At 43.6% G+C, this 26771-nt stretch overlaps 2 protein-coding genes across 4 annotated transcripts in view; both read left to right on the top strand.

Moving 5' to 3' along the window:
* LOC148019355 (dual specificity protein phosphatase family protein) overlaps window positions 1–26771 on the top strand; it is a 93414-nt gene that overhangs the window by 19942 nt on the left and 46701 nt on the right. For both annotated transcript variants that reach the window (XM_087661001.1, XM_087661000.1), the window contains exons 3-4: window positions 1161–1339; window positions 1440–1641. In XM_087661001.1, coding sequence (XP_087517127.1) covers window positions 1161–1339; window positions 1440–1641 — 381 coding nt within the window. The remainder of the gene's footprint in view (window positions 1–1160; window positions 1340–1439; window positions 1642–26771) is intronic.
* On the top strand, window positions 10230–18521 carry LOC148019356 (uncharacterized). 2 transcript variants are annotated; one of them, XM_087661003.1, is made up of 4 exons: window positions 10230–10402; window positions 10531–10615; window positions 10724–10830; window positions 18379–18521. In XM_087661003.1, the coding sequence occupies exons 1-4, from the start codon at window positions 10264–10266 to the stop codon at window positions 18387–18389; spliced, it is 342 nt and encodes a 113-aa protein (XP_087517129.1). In that variant the 5' UTR covers window positions 10230–10263; the 3' UTR covers window positions 18390–18521. The 2 variants fall into 2 exon arrangements, with proteins under 2 accessions (XP_087517129.1, XP_087517128.1); XM_087661002.1 differs by having other exon boundaries at window positions 10531–10830.

The following is a 26771-nucleotide window of genomic DNA, read 5'->3' as shown; positions in this document are numbered from 1 at the left end:
AATTCATATTTTAGCTCAACACCTGGACAAGCAGCCACGTCAGAAGGCGCATTCACCACGTTAGTAGTGCCACATCAGTAGTTAGACAGGCTGCCACGTGGCAGCTGTGTAGTTGGACAGTTTTATTGCACAGTTGGCAGCCGACCTGTACCGGAATTTACATCTCTTTATTGCAATCTTTCAGCACACTTTCAGGCATTCTTCTGATCGCAGATTCAGGCTCAGTTCGGGACACAGATTGTGCTGGCTGTTGTAGACTTCGAGGTGTACAGCAGGGTGACATCATCGAGGTGGAGATACATAGACATACGAACTGCGCCCATGTACATATCTGTATTCCTTATTCAACATTCTTCATATTACAGATCTGCGTTCTCCTGTCTCTTTCTCTCTCTTTCTCTCTCTTTCTTCTCTCCGTGTTCGCTCTATCTCTCAATCTTGGTCATATGCTTTTGCACTGCTGCACTCCGATAGTGGCATCTTCGGCAGTCTAGGCAGGGGCTGGAAATTGATTGGAAATGCAAGAATGCACACAAAACTCGGCTAGGAAAAGAAATGCATGCTCTAGAATGAGCTACCTCCTCCGTCAGAAAACATGACAAACACATCATAGCTCCTAATGTCCTCATTTGACTCAAATTGAGGCTCACAAGTAGGAGATGATAGGGCATCACAAACATGACTGCTAACAGAAAGCTGCCTGATTTGATTCCAAAATTATTGGTTTTTGGAGGCTACCATTTGGAGTAGAAAAGGAAAGAAGGTGATCAGATCTGTCTCCTCTAACCTCTGACCAACCAAGTATGGCTTAGCTCTCTAACCACTGTTGCCATCCATAGCATTTTGGGATTAACATTCTGAACCCATGGCCAGGCCACAAATGTGTAGCTCTATCCTGATAAAAGTTTCTCTCAAGTGTGTAGAGAATCTGTCTAGCAAGTAGAATTTATTGAAGTTTGAAAGGTATGGATAATAACTGAATGTGTATTAGAAGAGCTGCTTCTGTCTTATAATATAAATGCTAGTGTCAATCTGTCAAATGGAAAAGCGGACCCATTAAACTCATCAAATTTTAAATTGCTTAATGTTCATATTTTGGTAGAGTAGTAACTGGCAATCTTTAATGATTATATCCCATCACTTTGGGATTTTTGTGGTAGGCTATTTTTTGGTTAGGACGTCCAGATGCAGTTCCTGTCCACCAACTTCGAAAATGGCTAGCATCAACTCGAAAACGAACAAATGTGCTGCCTACAAGCTTTTCTGTTGGGGCTGGATCACAGACATCTCTAATTACTGAACTATCAAAGCTTTGTTTGGATGCTTCACATGTAGAAAGGTCAGATTTTTGTATATTATACTTCACATTCCTGACTTCCTGTAACATAACATGGAATACTGAATAGAAGCTTTGAAACCCAATTTCTTTTGCAGCACAGTGGACATGAAAGTCCACTATTTACAAGAAGTCTACCATATCACTTTTTGAAGGGATTGAGCTTAAAGGACAGACTGGGCAAGGTTGTGGAGTCTGACATAAACTCTCCTGGTTTTACATGGGAGGCATTAGTTTCTTTGCATCACAGTGAGCATGCTGGCAGTAGGACAAGTGGAGATGATGATATGTCAAAGCCCATGGAGGTTGGTAAGCTGGCCTTGAGTCCGAATGTTTTCGGGAGATAATGTAATTAACTGGTGGCTGCTTAGGGGGACTTTTGTGGTGTTCAGAGTGGTTTGAGATTATGATGATGAAATGTTTGAAAGGCTAATCTCATGGAATGCAGAGAGACTTGCACGGCCTGTTAAAAAAATAGAGGTATTGATGTATCCTAAAGACTGGTGAAAAGGGGACAGTTCAGGTGCTTCAACATTTAGTGCTGACATTTAAAAGTGATAAAAGGGAACATTTTCAGGTGCTTCAACATTTTAACAGGCATTAAAGAAATAACAAATGTTGTGCACTGGTTTATGCAGGCATGTCATTATACTCTGCATTGCATTTTGAACAGCAAGGTACTTTATGTAATAAGATGCACAATTGAATTGTTGGTAAACAAAAATTGCTGTCTCACCATTGCATCAAAACAAGTTGAAGTAGTGCAACCCTTCAGTGCCATCCTCAGAGCTTTGGATAGTAGGGCTACATCTTAGCTATCTGATGATCTGCAACAATACAAAAGGCCTTAAGGATGTTTCAGATGGCATAATCAGCATGTTTGTTAAAGTCAAACAGCTCGGTCCAAAAAATACGTGTTTAATTTACAAGTTTCCAGGAATTAAAACAGCAGTATAGACACTTGATGCTGTTCAGGGGCCTGATGGTTAGCTATGAACAGGTGCAGATTGTAGTAGTAGAGTGCCCTAGTGTATGGACATGCTACCGTACAGGCCAAGAGTCCAAGAGTGGTGACACACATTGAAGAGCACAATAGGGCCTCAGGTCCTATAAACAGGACTTAGATGCACTAACCTTGAAGTGCACCTTGTGCATTCGAATTGAGTCACTTCATGACCACTGTGACGAGTGCTACTAGCACCTGTTCAGATTTCCAAGGATGTAACACTTCCCCCCTCATGAACATTCTTGTCCTTAGCAATAGTTTGAGGAATGAAGTGGGGAAAAATACTCCAATGAACGTACCGATTCCCATGTCCTCAGTTGCTTTCACCAACCTTGATCAACCAGCTTTAATTTTGTCTCAATTACACACTCAAATTAGTGCGTCTTCAAGCATACAAAGCTGCAATCACTCCAATGTTGACCAACTCAGACATTGAAAAATGCATACATGGTCTCTCGTTGTTGTCAAATTGCAACTGATGCAAAATTCTTATGAATCTTGGTCCTAGAGTGATGCAATTCATTGAATGAGGCCTCAATCTTGATTGCCCAACAATCTTAGAGCTTTGCCGTAACCAATGTACCTTTAATTCATTGTCGAATCAAAGAAATTCAAACCTGTGAATGTGCTGTCCATAACCCTAATCTTTGACATGGATTTGCCCTGAGATTGGATGTTGTTGAATTTAATGCTTTTAGTGGCTAGATATTAGAGCTGCATATCTGAATACATTTACTCTAATGTTTGCCCTGAATCTTCAATGATATGGTGATCCAAAACAAGGTGAAAATTGGGGATTTTAGTTGGAATGCCTTTAGGCTTTAGCAAGCAATTTCACATCCAAAATGACTCCTTTGTAGACCCTACCCACTGATCTTCTGTAAACAGCAAACCCTAATTTTGATATGTTGTAAAATAGAGCTTTCACAACTTGAAAGAGAGAAAGGAGAAGAAAGAGATTGATTCCCAGTTGTTCAACACCTCAAGATGGCTGCAAAACACTCATCTCTTGCTACTCATTGTGAAAAATCAGCAAGCATGTATCTTCTTTTGGTGCTAAACTCTTCAAACTTGGGCTGCTCCAAAAATTGAGAGAGAAAGAGAGCTTCAAATAGCCAAGATCAAGTTTCCAAATGAATAACCAGCTGCGTCATAATCAAATCACATTTTTGATTAAGGGATAATTAATGATTTGATCATCAATCATAAATGAGCTACTCATTGGACTACACTTTATCTCAGGGCTTGCTTACTTAACTTAAGTACCCTTGAGTGAGTTGTTTATTGAGTGAAACTTTTCAATGTAACTCAATTCTAAGGTGTAAATTTTCACATTACACCTTGTTCCGTTTGCCCTTTCCTTGTATCACATAGCCTATACACTTGTCCACTGCATGCCCGATGCGAAATCTTTCATTGCTAGTACATTGATCAAAGCTTCATCACTTCCAAGTTCAAGGAGGTTAGGATTTAAAATTGAGGCAGTGCAGCATAGAATGTTATTAGAAATGAGGGCAAGGCCAAAGGGCGAGGTAGATGCTTTTGCATATGGAGGCCCCGATAAAAATGGACATTTGCCAAATGTCAAGTTTGGATTAGTTTTGGGTTGCATGCAAGTGTATCTTCGATGTTGGGCTATTTTTCTCCCATTCGAGCTGTTTGGGGCAGATTTGAGGTTCGAGTACTTAGTTGTGAGTAGGGAGACGGTTGTTGAAGCTTAAGACAATAGTGCAATCTAATCTAGAGTAAATTTTGGGGCTATATACAACAAGAAATCTAAAGAATGAGGTCATTAATAGTTACTAGTGCAAAGATCAGGGTTTGAGACAGTAACAAAACCCTAAAAATAGAAGGTAACCTGATTTTCTCTCTAAAATAGGAGGGGATTGCTGTTACAACACTTTCTTGACATTAGATTGTTGGTCTCTCTCTCTCTTCTCTATTGTTCCTCTTCCTCATCTCAACAAATCTCTAGCTATTCAACATTGTTTTACTAAATTTATACCTATTTATTCAATACTGTTTTATTAACTGCCTTGAGAAGTGTGCCATTGAATCTCAGCCACTCAACCATTTTGAGTTTTGTTGAGCTGTCTAAAGGTGGATAGTAGTGTTTATGTCGTAAAACCCTAGTTTACTGCAAAAATTAAGGTTTCTTAGCCACTTGGAGGAACGTGCCCATTAAATAGAAGCCCAAAGATCGGCGTAGTTGTTGAAAATGAAGTATTGATAGTAGATTTGGTGAGGATTGGACACACACATTAAAGTTGATCCACATGCAATTATACTAGATTCAACTTGTGCTTGTTAGAATCAAGGGGTAAATTGGATCTTAGTGTAGCTGATCATCCACAAGGGTAGAAGTGTGGATAAACAATACTGATAGAGAGCTCAGGTTGAAGTTGTGAAGGGGGAATGATAAAGAATGAATGAGAGAGGAAGTGCAGAATGGAGGAATAAATGTCCATGTTCTATTTATAAACATACGTAATGAGGACATGAAATTTTATTGCTTTGCTTAGCATTTGATTAAAAGTTAATAAAACGTGCAAATGTGACTTGCATATGTGAGATGCAACTTAATTATTTCATAGTGTGGGACCCAAGACCTTGAGATATCAATTCATACCAAAGGCAAAAGTTGTAATATGTTATGTCTGACATGTATTAGGTGGTACCTATATTAGATTTGGGCCTAGACTAATTTATTGGCCACTAATGTCACTTGGAAGACAAATTGGCCTAGCCAATTTAATTATTGGCTAGTGGAATTAATTTTTGAGCACTACAATAATTATTAAATTAAATTAATAAGTTGCATAATGCTGAAAATTAGGATTAGAAGGTTGCCACTTGGCAAAACTTGCCCATGTAAGTGGAAAAAACATTTTTAGGGGCTGGTAGAAGTCTATTCCAGCCATTGTGGAGAGGAGGCTGTTAGAGAGCAACGAGATGTTGTTGATGTGATTCGCAGCCACTAGGGACCACTACAACCATTGTGAGAGAGAAGGAGACTGTTAGAGAGCAATGAGATGTTGTTGATGTGATTCGCAGCCACGAGGGACTATTCCTATAGTAGGTGAGAGCAGTTTGGAGTTCTCCAGGAGTAGGTGAGAGCAGTCCAAGGTTCTTTTGGTGTAGGTGACAATATATAGGAGGAGGCAATAGTCTTTGTGGTAGTCCTAAGCTGTAGAGACGATAGCTTCTATGGCTGTTTGAGTAGGTAACATTAGTTTTTTGACATTTCTCGTGATGAAACTTTGAAATTTCTCTCTACAGTATTCACTTTCATCCTTTAGACATCTCTCAAGTTATCTCAATATTTTCCAATAGTTTGAGTCGTCAAAGGTGGAGATATTGGAAAATCTCTACTATAAACCCTAATTTACAACAAAAATTAGGGTTTTACATCCACCTTGAGATGGGTGCTTAAAATTGAGATCCTAGGACTTGAATACCAGCAGTTGAAATTGAGGAATTTTAGGGAGATTCAGAGGTCCGCTAGTCTATCAGATTTGGGGTTGAATTTGTCTTTCAAGGAGCAAGGTGAAGGTCAATCCCCGAGCAAACCTAGGGGCGAATTGGTTTGGAGGCTTGATGGTCAGTTTTGACAAGTGGCACTTGGATTAGCAGAGGAGATTAGAGGATCTTAGTTGTACTCCATCCATTTGCAATAAAAGTTAAAGAAATACCGCAAGGGTTGCCAAATTCGAGGCCAATAAGGTATCCAATGTCCAAGATTGTATGGTAAAGTGTGCATTTTAGTTTTTGTGAATTTTATGCTCATTGTAACTAGTGTTAAATTAGGTCATTACCACCCTCTCCAAGGAGGAAGGCTGGTTTTAGACACAAGTTACTAAACTCTCTAGGGTGGCACCATGACTCTCTTAGATGGCATCCAGATTCTTTCATGTAGTTGCTTTTGGAGTGCCTTTATGAGGTGTGGTCCATTCTTTCCAAGACACTCATGTCTGTTGAGAAACCCTTCACCCTTCACCCGCAGTTTGCGTTTTTGCGTTTCTGCATTTTGTGTTTAGGGTTTACAGCCCCAAAAAGCGGCGCCATCCTAGACTGATTGTGCCTATTCATAGGCCACTCTCTCATTCATTCCTTACGGCTGATTCATTCAGTCCGTCACCTCTTCTCTCCAGCCTCTCCACTACTCTCACACCCCTTCAGGAGGACATAACGGTACGTGGTTCGTGGCTATCTTCATCATCTTCCTTGTGCTGTGATACCCTTGTTCCCTTATATCACATTCACTCCATGATTTAGAACTTCATCATTCCATTCATCAGAGTTTCTTCTCTCTTCTCTTCTCTTCTCCATGTTTGTCGAGTTCACTCCTTGTTCCTCCCCGCCAACCCTACTGTCTCGCTGGTATGTCGTCTTTTGACAATGCCAACTCTATGTAATGAGTGGGATGAGCATAACAATAAGGATACCAAAGGTATGCAGGGCTTGTACCTACATGAAGAATTTTGGCACAAGGTACATGCCATTGTCATTGTGGTGACGCTCTTATATAGGAGGTTGCACATGATCAATTACGAAGGGTCTACCATGGGCCTTTTTGTCTACGCCTTTAGAGTGGCATTGATGGACATGCAAGCTTGCATAACAATCATAGAATTGTAGTGTGCACACTTCATTGATATAGTAGAGAGAAGATGGAGATGGATGCATAAGGCTATCTATTATTTTGTAGCTTTGGTATATTCAACCTACAAGTTGGCCACCATCATGAACAATAGAGAGCTCCGATTATAGCAACTTGCATGCTTGACTCATATTGTACCCATAGATGACCATGACATTTATTGTACCCATAGATGACCATGATATAGTGCTTAGGGAGCTCGGATGTTGTGCAGATTGAGAGGTCATGTGGCATTTTCTTCTTTCAGTTGTTGGAGAGGATTCACTTGTGAAGCCGTGAGAGAAACTAGAGTGCCTATTCTCTCATATACACGAACGTTTGCAATTGATTTAGTACACATGATAGTTAGAGTGGCTAGTCGATGTAGGTGGTGCTCAATATGTATAGTTCCAAGTAGGTAAATACTAAACCATAATAGTCAAAACTTTTCAATTTGCTGTTCAACTTCATGTTTTACAGATTTCACTTGAATGTATAGATGAATGTTGACATCTTCAAATTGATGACTGACACTCTTCCAAGTGTTCATTAGGATTTGTGGAGCTCTACACAGAGCTAATGGCAGCCGTTACTCTTGACACTCGTCAGCATGGTTGTGGGTGAGGAATTCGGGTAGATCGTGCCAAGGGTCTCAACATGTGATGCTATTCGACATCAATAGGAAGCGGATTGAGTGGCATGGAGACACGTGTGAGGTGAGGCTCTAGTAGCTCTGTTTCCATGCCTCATGATGACATCCCATTGCCTAGAGAGCTATCATTTGGTGATGATGAAAACTGCAACAATAAGATTGAGCTTGTAAGTGTCCTACTATTTGCCTTCGAGGAGTCATCGTTAGACTCTCTTCGTGAGCATTTTGATATGGATGACATTGATAATTTTGATGATAGTGGTAGCTCATCCTAGGCTTGAAATGTTCATCTAGGATCCAACTTGCAACATGAGATTAATGCAAGCTGTATCTATGAAAACAAAGGGATTGGACATCGGACTTATCTCCTAACCATAGAGCCCAATGGGCTTACTCTCGAGCTTGGAAGCTAGGAACACTCTGGGTCATGATTGCATCTCAAGGTTTGATGTCCCATACTGCCAGCCCACACCATCTTGGTATATGGATGCATTGGACCAAGGGCCAAGAGTCCAAGAGCGGTAATCACACAATGATGTGCATAGAAGGGCCTTGAGTCTTATAAATAGGATCAGGCTGCCCTAATCTTGAAGTGTCCTTAGTGCATTCACACTAAGTCACTTCATGACCACTGTGACCAATGCTACTAGCCCCCATCTGAATGTCCAAGGATGTAATATTTTCCATGTTATGAATGATTGCTACCCTCAACAATATCCCTAGGAAGGAACTGAGGGAAACGAATCTTTAACAAATGTACCGACTCCAAGTAGCCTCCACCTCTGGGCGGTTCTTCCACTTGGCTAAATACTTAGGATAAACAGCTTGATGTGTAAAAATTATACGACACAGTGGATAGAATTTGAGCAAGGAGTAGAGAATATACAAAAACTGTGAGAAGAATAGTAACTTCTTTAATTCCAAACAAAGTGATAGAAAGATGGTTGTGTCTACTTGTGTGGTTTCATTGTGAAGCTTAGATGGTGATCTAGATAGATAATAGGCAAAGAGCTTAAGGTTGGCTAGAAGAACTTTGACTGGTGGGTAAAAGATAGATTGATGATGACTTGGGAGGGGTCTTCCTTTTATAGCTTGAAGAGGTAGCCGTGTTAGCCAATTTGACCATACTATGAACATTTCCTAGTTGGCTAGGGGATATTTTCTTTATTGTCGGGGGTTGGAGGCATTGCTCCAAGACCCTTGTCTAGTGAAGGGCGTTTTTATAGCCCTAGACCTTAAAATAGGGATTCTTGATAACTCCCACACCCCCCAACTCAATGCAAAGTGCCTTGAGTTGCTACCGTTATAACTATATATAACTCAAAGGCTAGATCATGAAGTGTGAAGAAAATTGCTAGGGTTGGTACTGAGGAAACATAGAGTATACGACCACGACAGAAACACAAAGAGACAGACACAAACACAAAAAGAAAAACTCAAATCCTAAACGCAAAACTCAAAAACTCAAACAGAGAACCTCAAACACAAACAGAAGAAGGGAGAGAAGAACACAACTTTGAAGTGAATGAATACTGTAAATGAATGTATTAGTGTATAGATACTCAAGGGCAGAGCAAAGTGTTGGAGAGTGGTGTCCACTAGAGAGACGGATTCCAGTCTGTGACCACGAGTTGGAGTGTGGAATGAGGAATTTGCAAAACCTTGATGCTAGGAGGTTGAAGAGACTGAGACGATTGCTGCAGAAGAGAGATGATGCTAGTGTTGTGCTAAGAAATGTAGTTAGCCACTTAAACAGTCCCAAAACATGCTTATTTTAGGCTTATTTTAGTCAAAACCCTAAAATGGGGAGTGGATCGAGAGAGTTAAGTGGGAGAGGATCTAGAACCCTAATTTTCTATAAATAGGCAGCTAGCCCTCCACTCTTCTCTAATCTCGTTTTTGCAGATTTCAGGTGTTTCAGCTTGCTGCCCATACCCCATTCGCGGAGGACATCTCAACCGAAGCTGTCCATTGCTGTCTCCATTAGTTAGCACCTAATTTCCAGCCCTCTTCACGCAGAGCTGATTCTAGCCAGGCGACTGTTGTTCTTGTGCAGACCTGTTGCCGTACAGCCTACCACGTTATCACAGTCCTGCCTATGTTTTTAGTCTTTCTCTCTCCTACAGGCTGTCTTGCTTACGTTTTTAGTCTTTCTCTCTCCTACAGGCTGTCTTGCGTGCGTTTTTGGTCTCTCTCTCCTCACTGTTGTCTGCATCAAATCCAGCTTCTCACTGCTGCGTTTGTTGGTGTTCAACATTCGGAGGCTGCCTTGTTGCAATTCGGGATCCGTTCGGAGTACGACACACTCTCCAGCTCATTATCCCTGCCCTAATCCTTGAGATACAAAAGTTCGAGATTCAGTATTCATTCACTACATAGTGTGTTTGCTGTTTGAGCATCGTATTATTCAATAGTTATATCACTTCATTCATTCACTATGTTTATTATCTTTGAGTTACCCTAACCCTAACTATGTTCTTTTATGCGTTTGTGCTTTGTCGTATGGTTTCTGTTTATGTTTCTGTGTTAGGGCATTTCTTTACATGGTATCAGAACCTGGTACTCTCTGAGGAACCTAAGTCTTTGAACCAAAAGCTCTACAGAAGAAGCAATAACTATAGTACTTTCAAATGACTTCGAACACAACAACACCGATTCAGTCTCCAAAACCAACTATGTCGAGAACGGAGCGAGAGTGGGCCGATCAGCTTGCTCCACAAAGTTTCGACATAGTGGAAGACACTTCTGATTACATTGAAGAAAAGCAAGGTAAGCTGACCTCTAAAGAATACAAACTGATCATAGCTTATAGATGAAAGAAGATTGAGGAGCTCGATCGAAGGATTGTCCTTCAAGAAAAGCTTCTAAATGAAGGTATCATGAATTTCTCTCTTCAGATGTTGCGCATAAATTTGATGATGGTGCATGGCTGTCGAGACCTCCATCAAGGATGGGCCCCCCTCTTGGAGAACAAGACCTGGAGTATGTTTCTTTCTTTCATTCTCTTTTGTCCACTCCGGTGCAAGGTACTTTAGATTCCTCTTTTGTTCCTTCTTCTTTTACCTCTTTTGCTTTGCAATATTATGGTAGAGATCACGTGGAAGAAAGAGTCCAGTCTGTTGACTACAGAAAAGGTCCTCTTGAGGACCAATTTCTGTATGTTAACACACGTCGTGGAGATTATAAGAAAAAGCCAGGTATCTCTTCTTTTGCCCTTCCTTCTTTCCCGTCCACTTCACAAAATCAGAATGAATTTGGTGTTCCTTTTTCTTCATTGTATGGTGCATCATCATCTTCACATTTTCATTTCCAATCATTAAATGATAAAAATGAACAAAATGCATCTGCATCTCATAAACCTCATTTTCAAAACCTACCCATCCTACCACATTCATGTGCTGCTTCTCCACTTCCATTCACACCATTTACATTTTCATTTTAGACACCTCATGTCGCACCGCACATCACACCGGGGGGTTATGGAAACATAGGCACATCCTTTAGGACCTCATCCTTGTTAGCCAGTCATTTCATGGACAGTACGGACGTCAGTGCCACGTCAGCAGGTTCCATGTACGTTAGCACCTGCAGTCGGACAAGTTGCTGCAGTCAGATAGTTCAAGTCGGAGACATACGCAGATATTTCCTCTGTCCCCTTGTGTATTTCTGCACTCTTATACAGCATACTACACCGCAGATTTTTTGCGTTTACACTATCTCCTTTTCTCTCTCCCTCTCTTCTCTGTGTGTTCACTCTCTCTCAGTGTTTGTCCTACGCTTCCGCATCGCTACACTCTGACATGGTATCAGAGCGGTGAAGATGGACTGAATGAGGGCTGAACCTATCTGAAGAGGAGATTTCAGCGCAACACAAGGCTGCGTTTCCAAGTTTCGAGGGCGAGTGGGAGGTCTGCGCATTGGATCAAGGCAGAAGCGAGCGTGGGCGTACGGGAAAGGAGTCTAATCGGTGAATTTGCTGCAGGTTATTGCTATTCGAAGGGAAGGAAGGCTGCATTTGAGGCCTTCCATTGCAGATTTTACCTTGTCATCGCCTCCGGCGGGTGAAGAAGGTTTGGGCAGTGGAGGAATCAGTCCTAGAAGGCTGCGTTTTCACAGTCAGAGGAGGTTGCTTTTTGCGTTTGTGCAGGTATTGCAGATTAACATGTCTACAGAGACTGATTTGGAGTTCCAGGCAATCATGGACAGGAAGGTGCCTGTCCTACCGGCTCTTCCAATGGATCAAAAGCTTGATTGTGACAATTACCGCATTTGGCGGATGATGACGTTGGCCATTTTAGAGTCTTATGATTTGGCGGAACTGGTGATGGAGGAGATTAACAGGCCCTCGCTGAGGGATGAGTCCAAATTCTCTTCCAATGCTTGTGCGGAGTTGACCAAGGCCCAGTCTCATTGGGACAAACTGAATGCCAGGATTCGATCTTTTCTGTTTCTGTCTTGCACCTCAGCCGTGATAGCTCACATCGAGTACTTGACGGTGGCTCGTGAGATATGGCTGGAGCTCGACTGCTTTTCTACACTTAGTAGTCATTGAGGACTCTACACCGACAACTTCTGATGTTGCGATGACAGCTCCCCAGGCTCGAGAGTGGATTGTGAACAGTGGTGCCTCACGGCACATGACTCCTTTCGTTGGTGTTGTCCATTTGCGACCTTCGCATGGGCAGATTCTCATTGGAGACAGCTCTTCTGTGTCTATTGCTGTGCGGGGTGTGATGCAGCTTATTCCAGATGGATGTGGTGGTACCCACACCTCTGAGGTGTTCCATGTGCCAGGATTGGGGTATCATTTACTTTTGGTTTATAAGATTTGTGCTCTTGGCCTCTTGGTGGAGTTTGACAGTGATACTATTCGAGTCCTTGATCGTGGATCGAGGAAGGTTCTCTCTGCAGGGTATAAGGAGAATGGAGTCTACAAATTGAAGTCTTCTTCAGCTCTTACTTCTCTTCTTCTTACTTCTCAGACACAATCTGAGCTATGGTATGCTCGGTTTGGCCACTTGAACTACGAGTACCTTCGGAAGGCGTCGTGAGGGTCCTTTGTCCGAGGCTTGCCGGATAAGTGGTGAGCCATCAGCCATGTGTCTCTTGCATTCGTGGGAAACTACATCGGGATGCGATTCCCAACAAAGCTTCTAGGTGGTCTACGTCACCCATGGAGCTTGTGTCTACAGATCTTTGTGGCCCGATGAGGACTGAGTCCCTGAAGGGAAGCTTGTACTTCATGTTGATCGTAGATGACTATAGCAGGATGACTTGGGCCTATTTCTTGACTTTGAAGTTGGAGGCTTTCTCTCATTTCAAGGATTGGCTTCTTTTTGAGGAGAACTGTTCTGGCTGGCGACTGAAGACCTTGCGTTCAGACAAGGGAGGTGAATTTATGTCTAATGAGTTTGCTCGTTTTTGTGCAGATAGGGGCATTTACGAGGAGTTTGCTAACACCAACACTCCCCAAGAGAATGGCATTTTGGAGCAGAAGAACCGAAGTGTGATCGAAATGGCACGCACCATGATGGAGCACCGACAAACACCTCAGTTTCTGTGGGCCGAGGCTACCACAATTCACATCCTTAATCGATCCCCACTTCGGCCGTTGATAGGATGACATCTTTTGAGGCTTACTTCGGGACTAAGCCTGATGTCTCTTATTTCAAGATCTTTGGGTGTGATGCTTATGTGCACATTCTGAAGACGCAGCGTGATAAGTTCGAGGCAGCTTCCCGATGATAGGTTTTTGTTGGCTATAGCTTCCAATCCCAAGGTTATCATTTGTTTGATCCCGTTAAACGGGATGTCTACACTAGCCGAGATATGCGGTTCGTGGAAGTACCGGCCACAGAGGGGGGTGAGGAGCACCCCGTCCTTGGAGATCTAGGGGAGAGTTTGGCTCCCGAGACAGTTTCTTTGGAGCCAGAGCCTCTTGATGGAGATTCTTCTTCGGATTCTGAGTCTTCTCTTCCACCGGCCACCCCCGAGGAGGTTCCGTTGGTGGAGGTTCCCAAGTCTTCAGCAGATGGAGAGCAACGGGGAGAGGTTCGTCCTCCTCCTCGTTGGGCCTGTGACACCGTCCGAGATTCAGGGATCGAGGGGGTTCCTGAGGAGTGGGAACCGCAGGATGGACCGCGGAGGTCACGGAGGAACCAGACACATTCTTCGGAGCTTGTTTGCTCCAACTATTGTTTGCCGACCCGTGTTATGCAGGATTGAGAGCCCACTTCAGTGAATGAGGCTTTGCAGTCTGATAATTGGCGGAAGGCCATGGAAGCCAAGTTGGAGGCTATTGAGAGGAATGACACTTGGACTCTTGTGCCTCGTCCCTCTCACAAGAAGGTGATTGGTGTCAAGTGGGTCTTCAAGACCAAGTATCTTAGCGATGGTTCTTTGGACAAGCACAAGGCTCGCCTTGTTGCTAAAGGTTTTGCTCAGCGCCCAGGCATTGATTTCCATGATACTTTTGCCCCCATTGCTCGTATGGCGACTATTCGAGCTGTTCTTGCCTTGGCTGGCCATAGGAGATGGCCTGTTTATCAGTTGGATGTGAAGTCGACCTTTCTGAATGGTGACTTGCAGGAGGAGATCTATGTTGAGCAGCCTCCTGGCTTTGGATTCTCGGATGGGAAAGTTTACCGGTTGAAGAAGGCCTTGTATGGCCTCAAGCAGGCTCCACGTGCATGGAACGAGAAGATTGACTCGTTTCTTCAGTCGAAGTTGGGATATTGGCGCTCCAAGGCCGATCCGCAGCTTTATGTGCACACTTCCGAGGTTGGTCGTGTGATGTTCATGTTATATGTTGATGATTTGATTTTGACAGGGAATCATGCACAGAAGGTCCGAGAGATTTATCAGTCTCAGAGGGGGATTTTCATCTCTCAGCAGAGGTACATTCAAGAGCTCTTGGTGACTTTTGAGATGGAGACTTGTCGGCCCATTACTACTATGGATCCGAATTGGAAGGCCACTTCACACTCAGATTCTCCCGTGATGGATGCTTCACGCTATCGTCAGTTGATTGGATCCTTGATTTGGCTTCTCAACACTCGTGTTGATATTTTTTTTTGCTGTGGGTCTTTTGGCAGGGTTCATGACGGCACCCAAACAGGTGCATTGGCAGGCTGCCCTGAGGATTCTTCGGTATTTGAGGGGGACCTCTGACTTAGGGATTTCTTATCCGTAGATACAGATGCTTCCGATCTGGTTCTTGCAGGTTGGAGTGACTCGGATTGGGCTGGAGATGTGGATCACCGACGGTCTACTACAATCTACTGTTTTATCTTGGGTATAGGTGTTATCTCTTGGAGTAGGAAGAAGCAGCCCACGGTAGACCTTTCTTCTACTGAGGCAGAGTATCGGGCTGCGTCTTCCACCACATGTGAGGTTGTGTGGCTTCGGAGATTGTTGGAGAAACTTGGCTGCCCCTAGACTCGTCCTACTCTTCTGCGGTGCAACAATGAGAGTTGCATTGCCTTGGTATAGAATCTAGTATTCCATGCCTAGACGAAGCACATTGAGATCCAGTATTACTTCATTCGGGAGAAGCTTCTGACGGGACCATTGATGTGGAGTACTGCAAGATGGAGGATAATCTTGTAGATTTGCTCATGAAGGCACATCCCCAGGCTCTTCTTCGGTAGCATTCTAGATCCCTCAGTCTTTTGACCCGTTCATGATCTGAGAGGGGGTGCCACGTCAGCACTTGCAGTCGGACAGGTTGCTGCAGTCAGACAGTTTTTACTAAATGCAGCCGACCTGCTGTAGTTATTTTGTATTTTTCGGCTATTTTTAGCTGGTTTTGTGGCACACTTCAGTATTCATTATTCAGATTTTGATCTTGAGATATGTTGGCTGAGACAGACTGTGCTCGGGCTTATTGAGATCAAGGTCATCAAGTCGGAGACATACACAGATATTTCCTTTGCCCCCTTGTGTATTTCTGCACTCTTATACAGCATACTACACCGCAGATTTTCTGCGTTTACACTCTCCTTTTCTCTCTCCCTCTCTTCTCTCTGTGTTCACTCTCTCTCAGTCTTTGTCCTACGCTTCTGCATCGCTGCACTCTAACAATCCTTCCCTCAGCCGGGTGGTGTTCCACCTACTTCACACACATTTTCGGGATCATTGCAGCCTGGGTATCCCCCCCAGTCTCTCCCGAGTGTGGATAAGTTGACTCCATAGTTTGCCTCCATGGGTTTACCTCGTGGACCTTCTAGTCATACTGCTATGCCCCAGCCTCACTTTGGACAGGGCTTCTGTGTCCCAGTGTCTCCACCTACACCGGCACCTTATGGAAACATTTATGTTCCAGTGCCTCCGCCTCAATCGGCACTCATTGGACACTCACATCCTACTTCTCCTACCCATCTCTTCCCCCTCCTTATCAGACACATTCACATCCATCATCTTACCCTCCACAATCTTATTGCCCACATCCATCTTACCCTACCTACTTGACACCTTATGGTTCTCACTTAGTATGCATTTAATGACAAGACTTGTTTTAATGGGTCAAACTTTACTACTTGGTCGAACTTGATGAGACATGTCCTTGACTCCCAGAACCTATGGGATCTTGTGCAGGGGTGGGAACCCCAACCCGATCTTGCATTTGTTCCATACGAGGTTGTCCGCTCATGGAAGGCTAGGAATGCCTCTGCTATTGTCCAGCTAATGCAATGCTTATTACTTGAGTTTCATTCTCAGCTTCAGCATTTTGACTTAGCGTCAGAGCGATGGGTACACTTGACTGACCGCTATGCGGCTCAGGATAGGACCCATCATATTAATCTTGACCATGAGCTTCAGCTTTTCAAAATCATTGACCGGGATGACTTGAAAGTCAAGTTGGCTAAGTATCGACGTCTCCTCACTAAATTCTCTACTATGGGGACTCGTAAGTTCTCTGACGATCAGGTCACATTGTTCCTAAACAAACTGCCCAGGAAATACTTCAATTTTGTGGAAGGTATAGTTTCAAAACCTACCATGCCTACATTTTATGAATTTGAGTGTTAGCTGTTGCGTTACGCACGGTTGTTTGATCTGTTTCATATGAATTCCTCTTCAGAGGGGGCTCTTATTGCTCATTCTTAGAAATGGCAACAAGGGAAGGGAAAACAAAATCAAACCTCCATTCAAAATCAAAATCAAAAGCAAAATCCATTCAAGGAATCACAAGGAACATCCCAATCTCTCAAACCTGGGTGGCAGAATGTACCTAGGAAGAATAGATATTGTCAACATTGTCAAAAGGTTGGCCATTTTGATGACGAGTGTCGATCAAAGGCAAGAGGCATAACACCAAAACCTAAGTCTCAGACCCCCGCCCTTTAGTCGGGAAACCCTCAGCAGGAGAGGCAGGGTGATGGCAAGGGGTAGTTTAAAGGTCAGACTCATACTGCCACCGCTCAGCCGTCTCAGTCGACAACGTTTTCAACTCTAGAGGGCTTGTCTGATTGGTCTCTACAGAGGCCCACATCGTCTCCATAGAGACATCAAATGCGAGTCTCGTCCATATCTGTGAGTTGCCTCTCAATGAGGTTACCGCAGAGGCCCACTCGACACAGCGAGCACTTCAGCTCCTGTTTGGATTGTGGACAGTGGAGCTACACATCATATGACTTCTATAGTGGATATTTTCCATTCCCGAGTCCCTGTAGCTGGACGGGTCCGCGTAGGAAACAACTCCTCGGTCAAGATTCAGACTCAAGGTTGTGTCAGTTTTGCCACTGACAAGGGTTTGGATCTGGCTACGCTGGACAATATATATCATGTCCCTCAGTTTGGGGTGAACTTGTGATCTGTTCAGCAGCTTTGTCGGTTGGGGCAAGTGGTTTTCTTTACAGCGACCATAGTCTAGATGCTTGACTCTCAGACTGGTTTAGTGATTGCTCGCGGTGAGGCACAGCCTAATGGCCTATACCACATGACACACTTTCTGATCGAGCCAACAGCCAAGGGCTCTGTGTTCCATAGCTTCTAGGCCTTAGCCACATCTCGGGAGCCTATAGACAATGAGTGTCTTTGGCATTTTCGCTTAGGGCATCTTGGTTATGGCTCACTTTATGAGTTGTCACGTCATGAGCTGGTTGAGGGCCTTCCACACCTGAAGCTAGTTCGAGATGTTTGCAAAGCTTGTTAGCTTGGGAAGCTACTGCATTTCCTCAGCAGACCTCACATAGAGCCGAGACGTCTCTTAGATTGATTCATGTTGATCTTTGTGGGCCGACATCCACTACTGCCTTGAATGGCGCATTGTACTTTTTGATAGTGGATAATCATTCTAGATACATGCGGGTGTATTTCCTCAAGTATAAGTCCGATGCTTTCATATACTTTTCTGCTTGGGTGGTGCTGGTTCATAACCAGACTGGTCGTCATGTCGGTTGTATGAGGAGTGATATCGGTGGTGAGTTCATCTCCCACGAGTTTTCCGAGTTTCTACAGAAGCATGGTATCTCCCGCCAGCTCACCTCTACCAACTCCCCCTCTCAAAATGGAGTCGTAGAGCGTAGAAACCGGACAGTCATGGTAATGGCAGATGCACATACCTATTGTAGGAAAACTTCTTTGGTTAATTCACACTAGGCCAGATTTAGCTTACTCAGTATACTTAGTCAGTATTTTACAGCACCTAGGATGTCACATTGGATTCCATGGTTCATGTGTTGTGTTATTTGCGGTGTACTTATTCTTATGGCCTGATATATGGTTTTGGTTTATGTTTGCAGGGTTACACTGATTTTGATTGGGTAGGAGATCCTGATACCCGGCGTTTCCATGGCGGCTACCTCTTTACCTTGGGCATGACTCCCATTTCTTGGTCCAGCCGTAAGCAGGAGACAATGGCGGCTTCCTCGGGCGAGGCCGAGTACCGGGCTCTCTTTGATGGCACTTCATTTTCCTTGTGTCTCTGCCACAATTGTCTACTACGACAACCAGAGTGCCATTGCCCTTGCGGGCAATCCAATCATTACACCACGGATGCAGCATGTGGGAGTCCACTTTCACTTTTCCTGAGAGCAGGTTGAGGTAGGCACTATTCGCCTAGAGTTTGTGCCTTCATCAAATAATTTTGTAGATATTTTGACCAAAGCGGTCAACCGGCCGGTTCTTCAGTATCTGTTACCCAGGATCAGCTTGGGTACACCCTCCCCTACTTTTTTAGCTTGACAGGGAGAGGATGCTTCCCTCTTGCTTTCCCTTCTAGTTTGAGAGGGGGCGGTTTCTTCTCTTAATCGTGACAGTGATGATGCTTACAGATTTTAGACATTACATTCATTTATTCTTTTGTATGTATTATGGACATTTGTAACTTTATCCGCACTGTCAGGATGACCTGATTGTAAAAGGGCACTTGGACAAGTGAACAATTCCCCTGCGAGGGCACTGTCCAAGTGGCACCATTGCATAGCATATTGCATGAGCATAACATCTTGCATCTTCCTTTGCATTACCCCATGCATTGACATTTTGTTTATGTAAACATGCATCTATACGCATTTATCCCTCTTTGGTCTTTTGGAGTGGTCGACTCTAGGATCCACCATATTCGTGGCATAACACATGGCAGTTCTCCTAAAGGTAGTTTCTCTACCCTTGCTTGCTTTGCTTGTCTTGCTAAGCCCACCATCATCTTTTTTGCCTCTCCACATATTCACCACATGATTGGGGCATACACATACACACATTTATCATCCTTAGGCGCTTATCCTAGTCAATGTGAGGGATTGGCTTGCTAGTTTTGTGAATGACTTGGGTTTAAAACTCTCTTTATATTTTCCTATCAGTCACTTAATCGGTTGCTGCCCCTATATTACTTATGTATTTTCAAAACACTTTTCAAACAACCACAAAAAAAAAAAGTCCATTGTTGTTTCCATCCGCCTTTGTAGGACTTGGTAGGCCCTTGGGCAGTCGCCGAGCACCTTTGGTCCGATGCCGTGGCCTCTCTAGGGTGATCACTTGGGCTCCCTTGTTAAGATAACCATCCGCCTTTGTAGGACTTGGTAGGCCCTTGGGCAGTCGCCGAGCACCTTTGGTCCGATGCCCTGGCCTCTCTGGGGTGATCACTTGGGCTCCCTTGTTAAGATAACCATCGCCTCTGTAGCCTTGATAGGCTACTGGGTAGCTGATGTGCACCCTTTGTTCGATGCCCTGGCTGCTTCAGGATGGGATGCCTTGGGGTAAATTAAAATTTAGGTTGGCCTACTTTTCTAGCTTTATTTTGGGCCTGAGAGGGGGTGTTGTGCTAAGAAATGCACTTAGCTACTTAAACAACTCCAAAACATGCTTATTTTAGCCAAAACCCTAAAATGGGGAGTGGATCGAGAGAGTTAAGTAGGAGAGGATCTAGAATCCTAATTTTCTATAAATAGATAGCCAGCCCTCCACTCTTCTCTAATCTCCTTTTTGCAGATTTCAGGTGTTTCAACTTGCTGCCCAGACCCCGTTCGCGGAGGACATCTCAGCTGAAGCTGTCTATTGTTGTCTCCATTAGTTGGCACCTGATTTTCAGCCCTCTTCACGTAGTTTGGAGCTGATTCTAGCGAGGCAACTACTGTTCCCGTGCCAACGTGCTGTTGTACAGGCTACCACGTCATCACAGTCCTGCCTACGTTTTTAGTCTTTCTCTCTCCTGCAGGCTGTCTTGCCTGTGCTTTTAGTTTTTCTCTCACTTATTGCCTACGTTTTTTAGTCTTTTCCTCTCCTGTAGGCTGTCCTCCTTGCGTTTTTAGTCTTTCTCTCACCTATTGCCTGCGTTTTTAGTTTTTCTCTCTCCTCACTGCTGTCTGCATCAGATCCATCTTCTCATTGCTGCGTTTGCTGATGTTCGACATTTGGAGGCTGCCTTGCTGCAATTCGGGATCCGTTCGGAGTACGACACACTCTCCAGCTCATTACCCCTGCCCTGATCCTTGAGATACAGGAGTTTGAGGTTCAGTATTCATTCACTGCATAGTGTATTTGCTATTTGAGCATCATATTATTCAGTAGTTATATCACTTCATTCATTCACTGTGTACATTGTCTCTGAGTTACCCTAACCCTAACTATGTTCTTTTATCAGTCTGTGCTTTGTCGTACGGTTTCGGTTCATGTTTCTATATTAGGGCATTTCTTTACAGCTAGGCAGCTCTAAAAGGGTGCAAACGTAGGCTGAAGAATGTCACCTGATGAAGATGGAAGTAGCTGCATTGTTGCCAGGTAGAGAGAGCCCAAATGCAGGCAGCTTAAGGGTGTGGAGATTGACGCCTGGCTGATGTGAGTTAAATGCAGGCACCAAGAGAAGGTGGAGATGCTGGCGATGGTAGATGGATGCCAAACGCAGCTTGGAAGATGGTGCTAGACAATGATGGGCGACAGCTTGGAGGAAGGTGCCAAGGCATTGCAAGGGCTGATGGAGAGGTGGTAGTAGTCGCGAAGGCTGGACAGCCATGTGGAGGTAGATTGATGAGTGAAATCTGCACACAAGGGTGAGAAACTTGCAAAGAGGGATAGTGCTAAATGGGGGCAGCTTGTCTATTTATAAATGTTGAAGGGTGCCCTAAAGAATTAGGGTTTTTGGGGGATCATTGAAACTCTCTTGGACTACTCTCCCTTTTAGGGTTTTTCATTAATTAAGTGTGTTTTGGGGCTGTTCAAGAATGCTAATCAACTGAAAAGCGTGTTTTAGCTCAACACGAAGGCCATCTTTTTGCGATTTAGTCACGTAGACCTCATTGGACATACAAGTTAGGACCCAACCTGGGCTTACACACGGCTTCTTTTTATAATGGGGTCCTTACAACATAGAGCACCATGGAACATTGGTGGCACCTTATGAGGGTGGGGCATTGAGCATATCTAACATGATGGGATTGTTTAGTCCTATAGTGAAGAACCGATTTGGGCTCCGGTGGAACATATCTAGTAGTGTCTTGGAGCCACGGGACTTTCCCAATTGAAACTATTAATTCACTTTGTCCTAGTCGTTCTTTTAAATGACTCACATGGAACATGGGATGATCTCTGATCTTGATAGGTAAGTCAAGCTCCTAGGATATGGTACTTATCTTCTTGGTAGACGGCAACTTAAAGAGAGAGCGTATATAGAGAAATGCTTGCATGTTCTCCAGGGCCGTTGTTTTGTGCAAAAGATCTTTAAATTCCCGTGAATATACGTCCAAGGTTTTCTTTCCCATATCAAGCTCAAACTACTTGTGAAAATTTTCAATTCGATTATCGGTCACAAACCACTTCCTAAAAATGGATTGAAAATTTGCGTGTCTCCATCTTGGGGCATAGCCTTGCCCATCAAGCGTATGCCTTCCCTTGTAACATAATTTGTATTTGTTTGATATGTGAGTATCATTGAATTGATACTGATGAAAATAAGTTGTCTATTTGGCCATCCACAAGTCAATGTTGGTCTCATTGCATTCCTTATTTTCCCCTTTAAAAAGTAGAGGTAACATTCTTATGGTTGTGGGCAAATGGATAGTTGGGAGTGCATAGCTGAGCCAATCGCTATTGCATGTCTTCAAATTGAGCTCATAGAATTGCCACAAGGGATGAGTGCATCAGATTTCATAGAAGATCCCTTGGGATAGTATGTATGTGTGTTCAAGCGGCCATGCATTGAAAGAAGGCATATTGTGAGAGGCCATGGTGTTGATTGAAGATTATGATTTGAAGCCAGAGGAGAGTTGGGGGGAGTAGAGAGGGCGAGAGATTGTTGAAGAAATATGCAAGTTTAGAGTAGTAGAGAGAAGAGATACAAGCGATTGTTGCTTGCATAAATAAAATAAGGTTGCAGTACTAGCTTGCATTGAATGTAGAACTAGTTGCTACACACACACACACAGACACACACGCACGCGTATATATGTATGTATGTATGTATGATTGGTTGGTGGGTTGGTGGGTAAGTAGGGGGGGTAGCTTGAGGGGTGTGCTTGGAGGGCTGAAGTTGAGACATTAAGAAAACATTGAATTTTTTAAAAAAATGTCTTTCTTTAATTTAGTTGACATACCACACATGCCACCACCCACACCCCCCAAAGATAGACACCGACCCTACCTTGCCCCAAATCCCAAACTTCCAGAATCCACATGGACTACAAGCGTTGAGTGTTTGATATCTCCATGTGCATAGCCACCCCCAAGGAACAATAGTCTCGCAGGTTGGATTGGTGCCACATGCCTTCAACAATTGTTAGCAGCCCCTTCTCCCTCAAAATCCAACATAGATATGTCAACTTTCATGATAGGTGGAGTGCCCAGCCAAGTGTGAAGTTGCAGCCTCCTAGCGGCCGCCTTGCCCGTTGTGCAGTCTTGCAGCCAACATCAATCCTCTCTCTCTTTTTCTCTAAGTTTCTCTCTCCACGATTGATTTTTCTTCATTCTTTCTCCACAATTGCATCTTCTGTCTCTTTGATAGATTAAGTAATATTAATTTACAAGGTAACGCTAATTAATATTAACATTAATACTATTATAACAATGATAGTAACATTAAATACCATTGTCAAAATTAAACATTAAATGTGAAATCAACATCATATTTAATGATCACATTAAAATTAAAAGTCATTGCCAAAGCAAAAGGTTGATGTCTGCATGGGCCATGATTTTGACTACAAATGATGGCCTACGATAGCTCTAGAGTGGTAGCTCCTTGGACTCCAATCACCAGTAACATTGAAATGCCTTGCGCACAAGCATATCAACGAAAATAAAAGGGCTGAACATTAGACTCAAACCTCCCAACCATAGAGGCAAATGGGCTCACTCTCAAGCATGGGAGCTAGCAGCACTTCATGTCATGACTATGTCCCAAGGGTTGGCATCCAATGCCACTAGCTCACACCATCCCGGTGTATAGACACGATGGCATATGGGCCAAGAGTCTAAGAGTGGTGATCACACAATGATGTGCACAACTAGGCCTTAAGTTCTATAAGTAGAACTTGGCTTTCCTAACCTTGAAGTGTCCTTAGTGCATTTGCACCAAGTCACTTTGTGATCACTGTGACCATAGTGCCCATCTGGATATCCAAGGATGTAACAAGGCCTTTCTCTCCATTCAACCTATACTTATCGGTGTGTGATGCAGGTGTGGAGTGTAATCCAAGGTTTTGGAAAGATGATGAGAGGTGTGATATAGAAGAGGGTGGGATGGGAGAAAAGTGAATAGTGTATGTGATATTCTCAAATGAAACAGAAGCTGTAGATGTACCTGAATTTCATCTGCTTCGTGAGCCCCCCTCTATTGAAGCTCACATACGCAAAGCCATTCGGATCCTGTACCTCAAAAGAAGAAACAGGCAAGGGTTTTGATTCATGTAAAACAAAAGAATTGTACAAACCTGACATTGGACCTGGCTGAGATGATGAAGATGGATCGCCAAACATTCCGAATGCCGTATGTCCTCCATGATCGGAGAGGTGGCTAGCCTTACCAACCGGTCCGGATGTGGTAGCAAAACTGGTAGGAGAGATGTAAACATCACTATACTTGTTGCGATAGTACTCCTCAAAGTCCTCCTCTGTCATGTTAGTCAAATTTGGTGAAGGTGGAGTGTCATCCTCCTCACCAAGTCCATAATGCCGTCTCAAGGCCTGCAATGATGGAGAAGCTTGATAAGACATCATAGGAACTGGAAAAGAAGGTGTCTGGGACATTGTGATTCGGTTACGAGTCCTATTGTGTGCCTCGCACAAAGGCTAGCTCTCCACAATATCCGTAGGATACTCTTTACAAGAGCAATGGCTCTATACCATGTGAAGGAAACTGCTAGGGTTTGCACTGAGGACACACAAAGTGTATGACCACGACAGAAACACAAAGAGACAGACACAAACATAGAGGGCAAAACTCAAACCCTAAACACAAAATTCAAAAACTCAAACCCTAAATGCAAAACTCAAAACTCAAACACAGAAACTCAAACACAAATAGAAGAAGGGAGAGAGAATGCTCAAACTCAAACACAAACACAGCTCTGAAGTGAATGAATGCTGTAAATGAATGTAAGAGTGTATAGTGTGCTCAAGAGCAGAGCAATGTCGGAGTGTGATGTCCACCAAAGACGGACCCCAAGTCTGTGACCACCAGTCGGAGTGTAGGAGTGCTGAATAGTGAATGGTAGCAGGCTGGTCACCAAAACGCAGCAGTCTGGAGGCTGGAAACTGGTAAACGCAGCAGTGCACCACTGATCGGAGGCTGGAAACTCTGCACAGTCTTCTGTAAACAGCAGGCTGAAACAATGTCTGAGAGTATCAAGGCCTACAATGCTGAAAACGTAGGCTGGCTGACCCTGGAGATGATGGATAGTAGACTGAACAGCAGTCTGGAGCAGTCGCGCCAGCAGCTGAGAGCTGTCGCCTACAGCAATGGACATGCTGAAGATAATGTGGCCGCAGTCGATGATGGCTCGACAGCAGATGGAGGCAGGCTGCAGGCTGGAAACTGGGAGCCGACGGCATCAGAGGGTGTGTGGGCTGGTGTAACCTGCTAACAAGGATAATGGCTGAATGGGGGCAAGATGTCTATTTATAGATGTGGAAGGGTGCCCCAAAAATTAGCGTTTCTACTAAACTCTCTCGAACCGCTTCCCGTTTTAGGGTTTCCCTAAACTCTCTCGAACCGCTTCCCGTTTTAGGGTTTTACTCTAAAAGAGCATTTTTAGTGTGTTTTGGGGCTGTTTAAGAGGCTAATCACCAAGTAATGCATATTTTAGCTCAACGGTCCTTGCACTACATAGTGTACACTCGTCCATTGCATGCCCTGGTGTCAGGTCTTTCACTATTGATGCAATGATCACAATGCTAAGAGCTAGTGGCAATAGAATTAAATTTCATCCTAATTAAACATTTTGGTGAAGTTTAAAATCATCAAGTTCGTTTTCCACTTTTAGTGAAGCGTAGCATTAAACGATATGCCTGATGGTTGTAAGAAGACTTGGTTCAGTTTGGCAGCTGTCATGCGTTTATTTCTTCCTATCTTTTTCAGTCTGCTATATCCCATTTTAGGGCAGTTCAACTGGTTTGGCAGCTGTCCTCTGTTTATTTCTTCCTATCTTTTTCAGTCTGCTATATCCAGGCATCAGTGTCTCCAGCCGTTTTCAATCTTCATGTGTCACATTCCAATGCCCTCATTGATGCAGACCAGCAGATTGCAATTTGCAAGGGGTGTTTGTCACAGCCTTGTATTCAGCGTTCATTCTCTGATCAACACATATACATTCCTTCTTTCTTTGTGTTCACTCTTTGTGTCCTTCCTTCTCTCTCCATGCCCATGATCTTCTTCCATCGTGCACTCTCATATGGTGTGATTGCCAAATGAGAGGAACTAGAGCAGCCTACAAAGAGGAGACTTCATTGACTTCTTGTAAATTCACCAGATTTTCTGCGTTTACTGCCCCACATGGCTTTCCTCTTATTGGGTGGCATTTAAACACAAGTTTTTGGCTGAGGATTTCATCATTTGTGGTCCCGAAGTCCCTTTTTACAGCAGCTCCCTTCTTTTCTTAGGCTTTGTCCTCAATATCCAAACACACCATTTTTGTGCGTTTCTCTTGTGTTTTTGAAGGTATCTGATTCGCAAGAATGGGTGGACCATCACTTTGATGAAGTTTGTGAGGACCAATGAAGCAATGAGTGGGACTGTGAAGACCACTTAAACCTAAACTACTACTTGCTCCCAAATTGGCCATGCAATAGTATTTATCATAGCTGCATTCCATCTGCAGATGGATCCATATAGTATGATCCATCCAATTTGATTGAACATGTACGATCCATATGGTATTCATACAGCTTGGTCAATAGTTTTTATCATAGTTGCATTCCGTCTGCAGATGGATCCATATAGTCTGATTTGTCCAATTTGATTGAACATGTACGATCCATATGGTATTCATATGTCCTTGGTCAATAAATTTGACTATTTGAAAAAGATGACTTCCTGCCCCTTCTTTTCTCTTCATCTTGATATACCTCTACCTCTACCTCGCTTACCACCTCCTCTTTTTCCACCTTTCTCTCACAAGCATCTCTACTCCTCTCTCCTCCCTTCATCTAACTCTCTCTACCTCTACCTCTACATCCTCCTCTTCCTCTTCTGTCTTGTCCTCTATGT

This window comes from Lygodium microphyllum, chromosome 20 (genome assembly GCF_053477565.2).
Source record: "Lygodium microphyllum isolate KBCC chromosome 20, Lygodium_microphyllum_v1.1.10, whole genome shotgun sequence".
NCBI lineage: Eukaryota > Viridiplantae > Streptophyta > Polypodiopsida > Schizaeales > Lygodiaceae > Lygodium > Lygodium microphyllum.
The sequence above is the reverse complement of the archived record's forward strand: the minus strand, read 5'-3'. Positions and strand labels throughout refer to the sequence as shown.

Coding starts and splice junctions, on each gene's coding strand:
- LOC148019356 (XM_087661002.1), top strand. CDS start 10,264: ATGACTTCGAACACAACAACACCGATTCAGTCTCCAAAACCAACTATG. Junction 10,403..10,530: donor TTACATTGAAGAAAAGCAAG/GTAAGCTGACCT, acceptor TTCTCTCTTCAG/ATGTTGCGCATAAATTTGAT.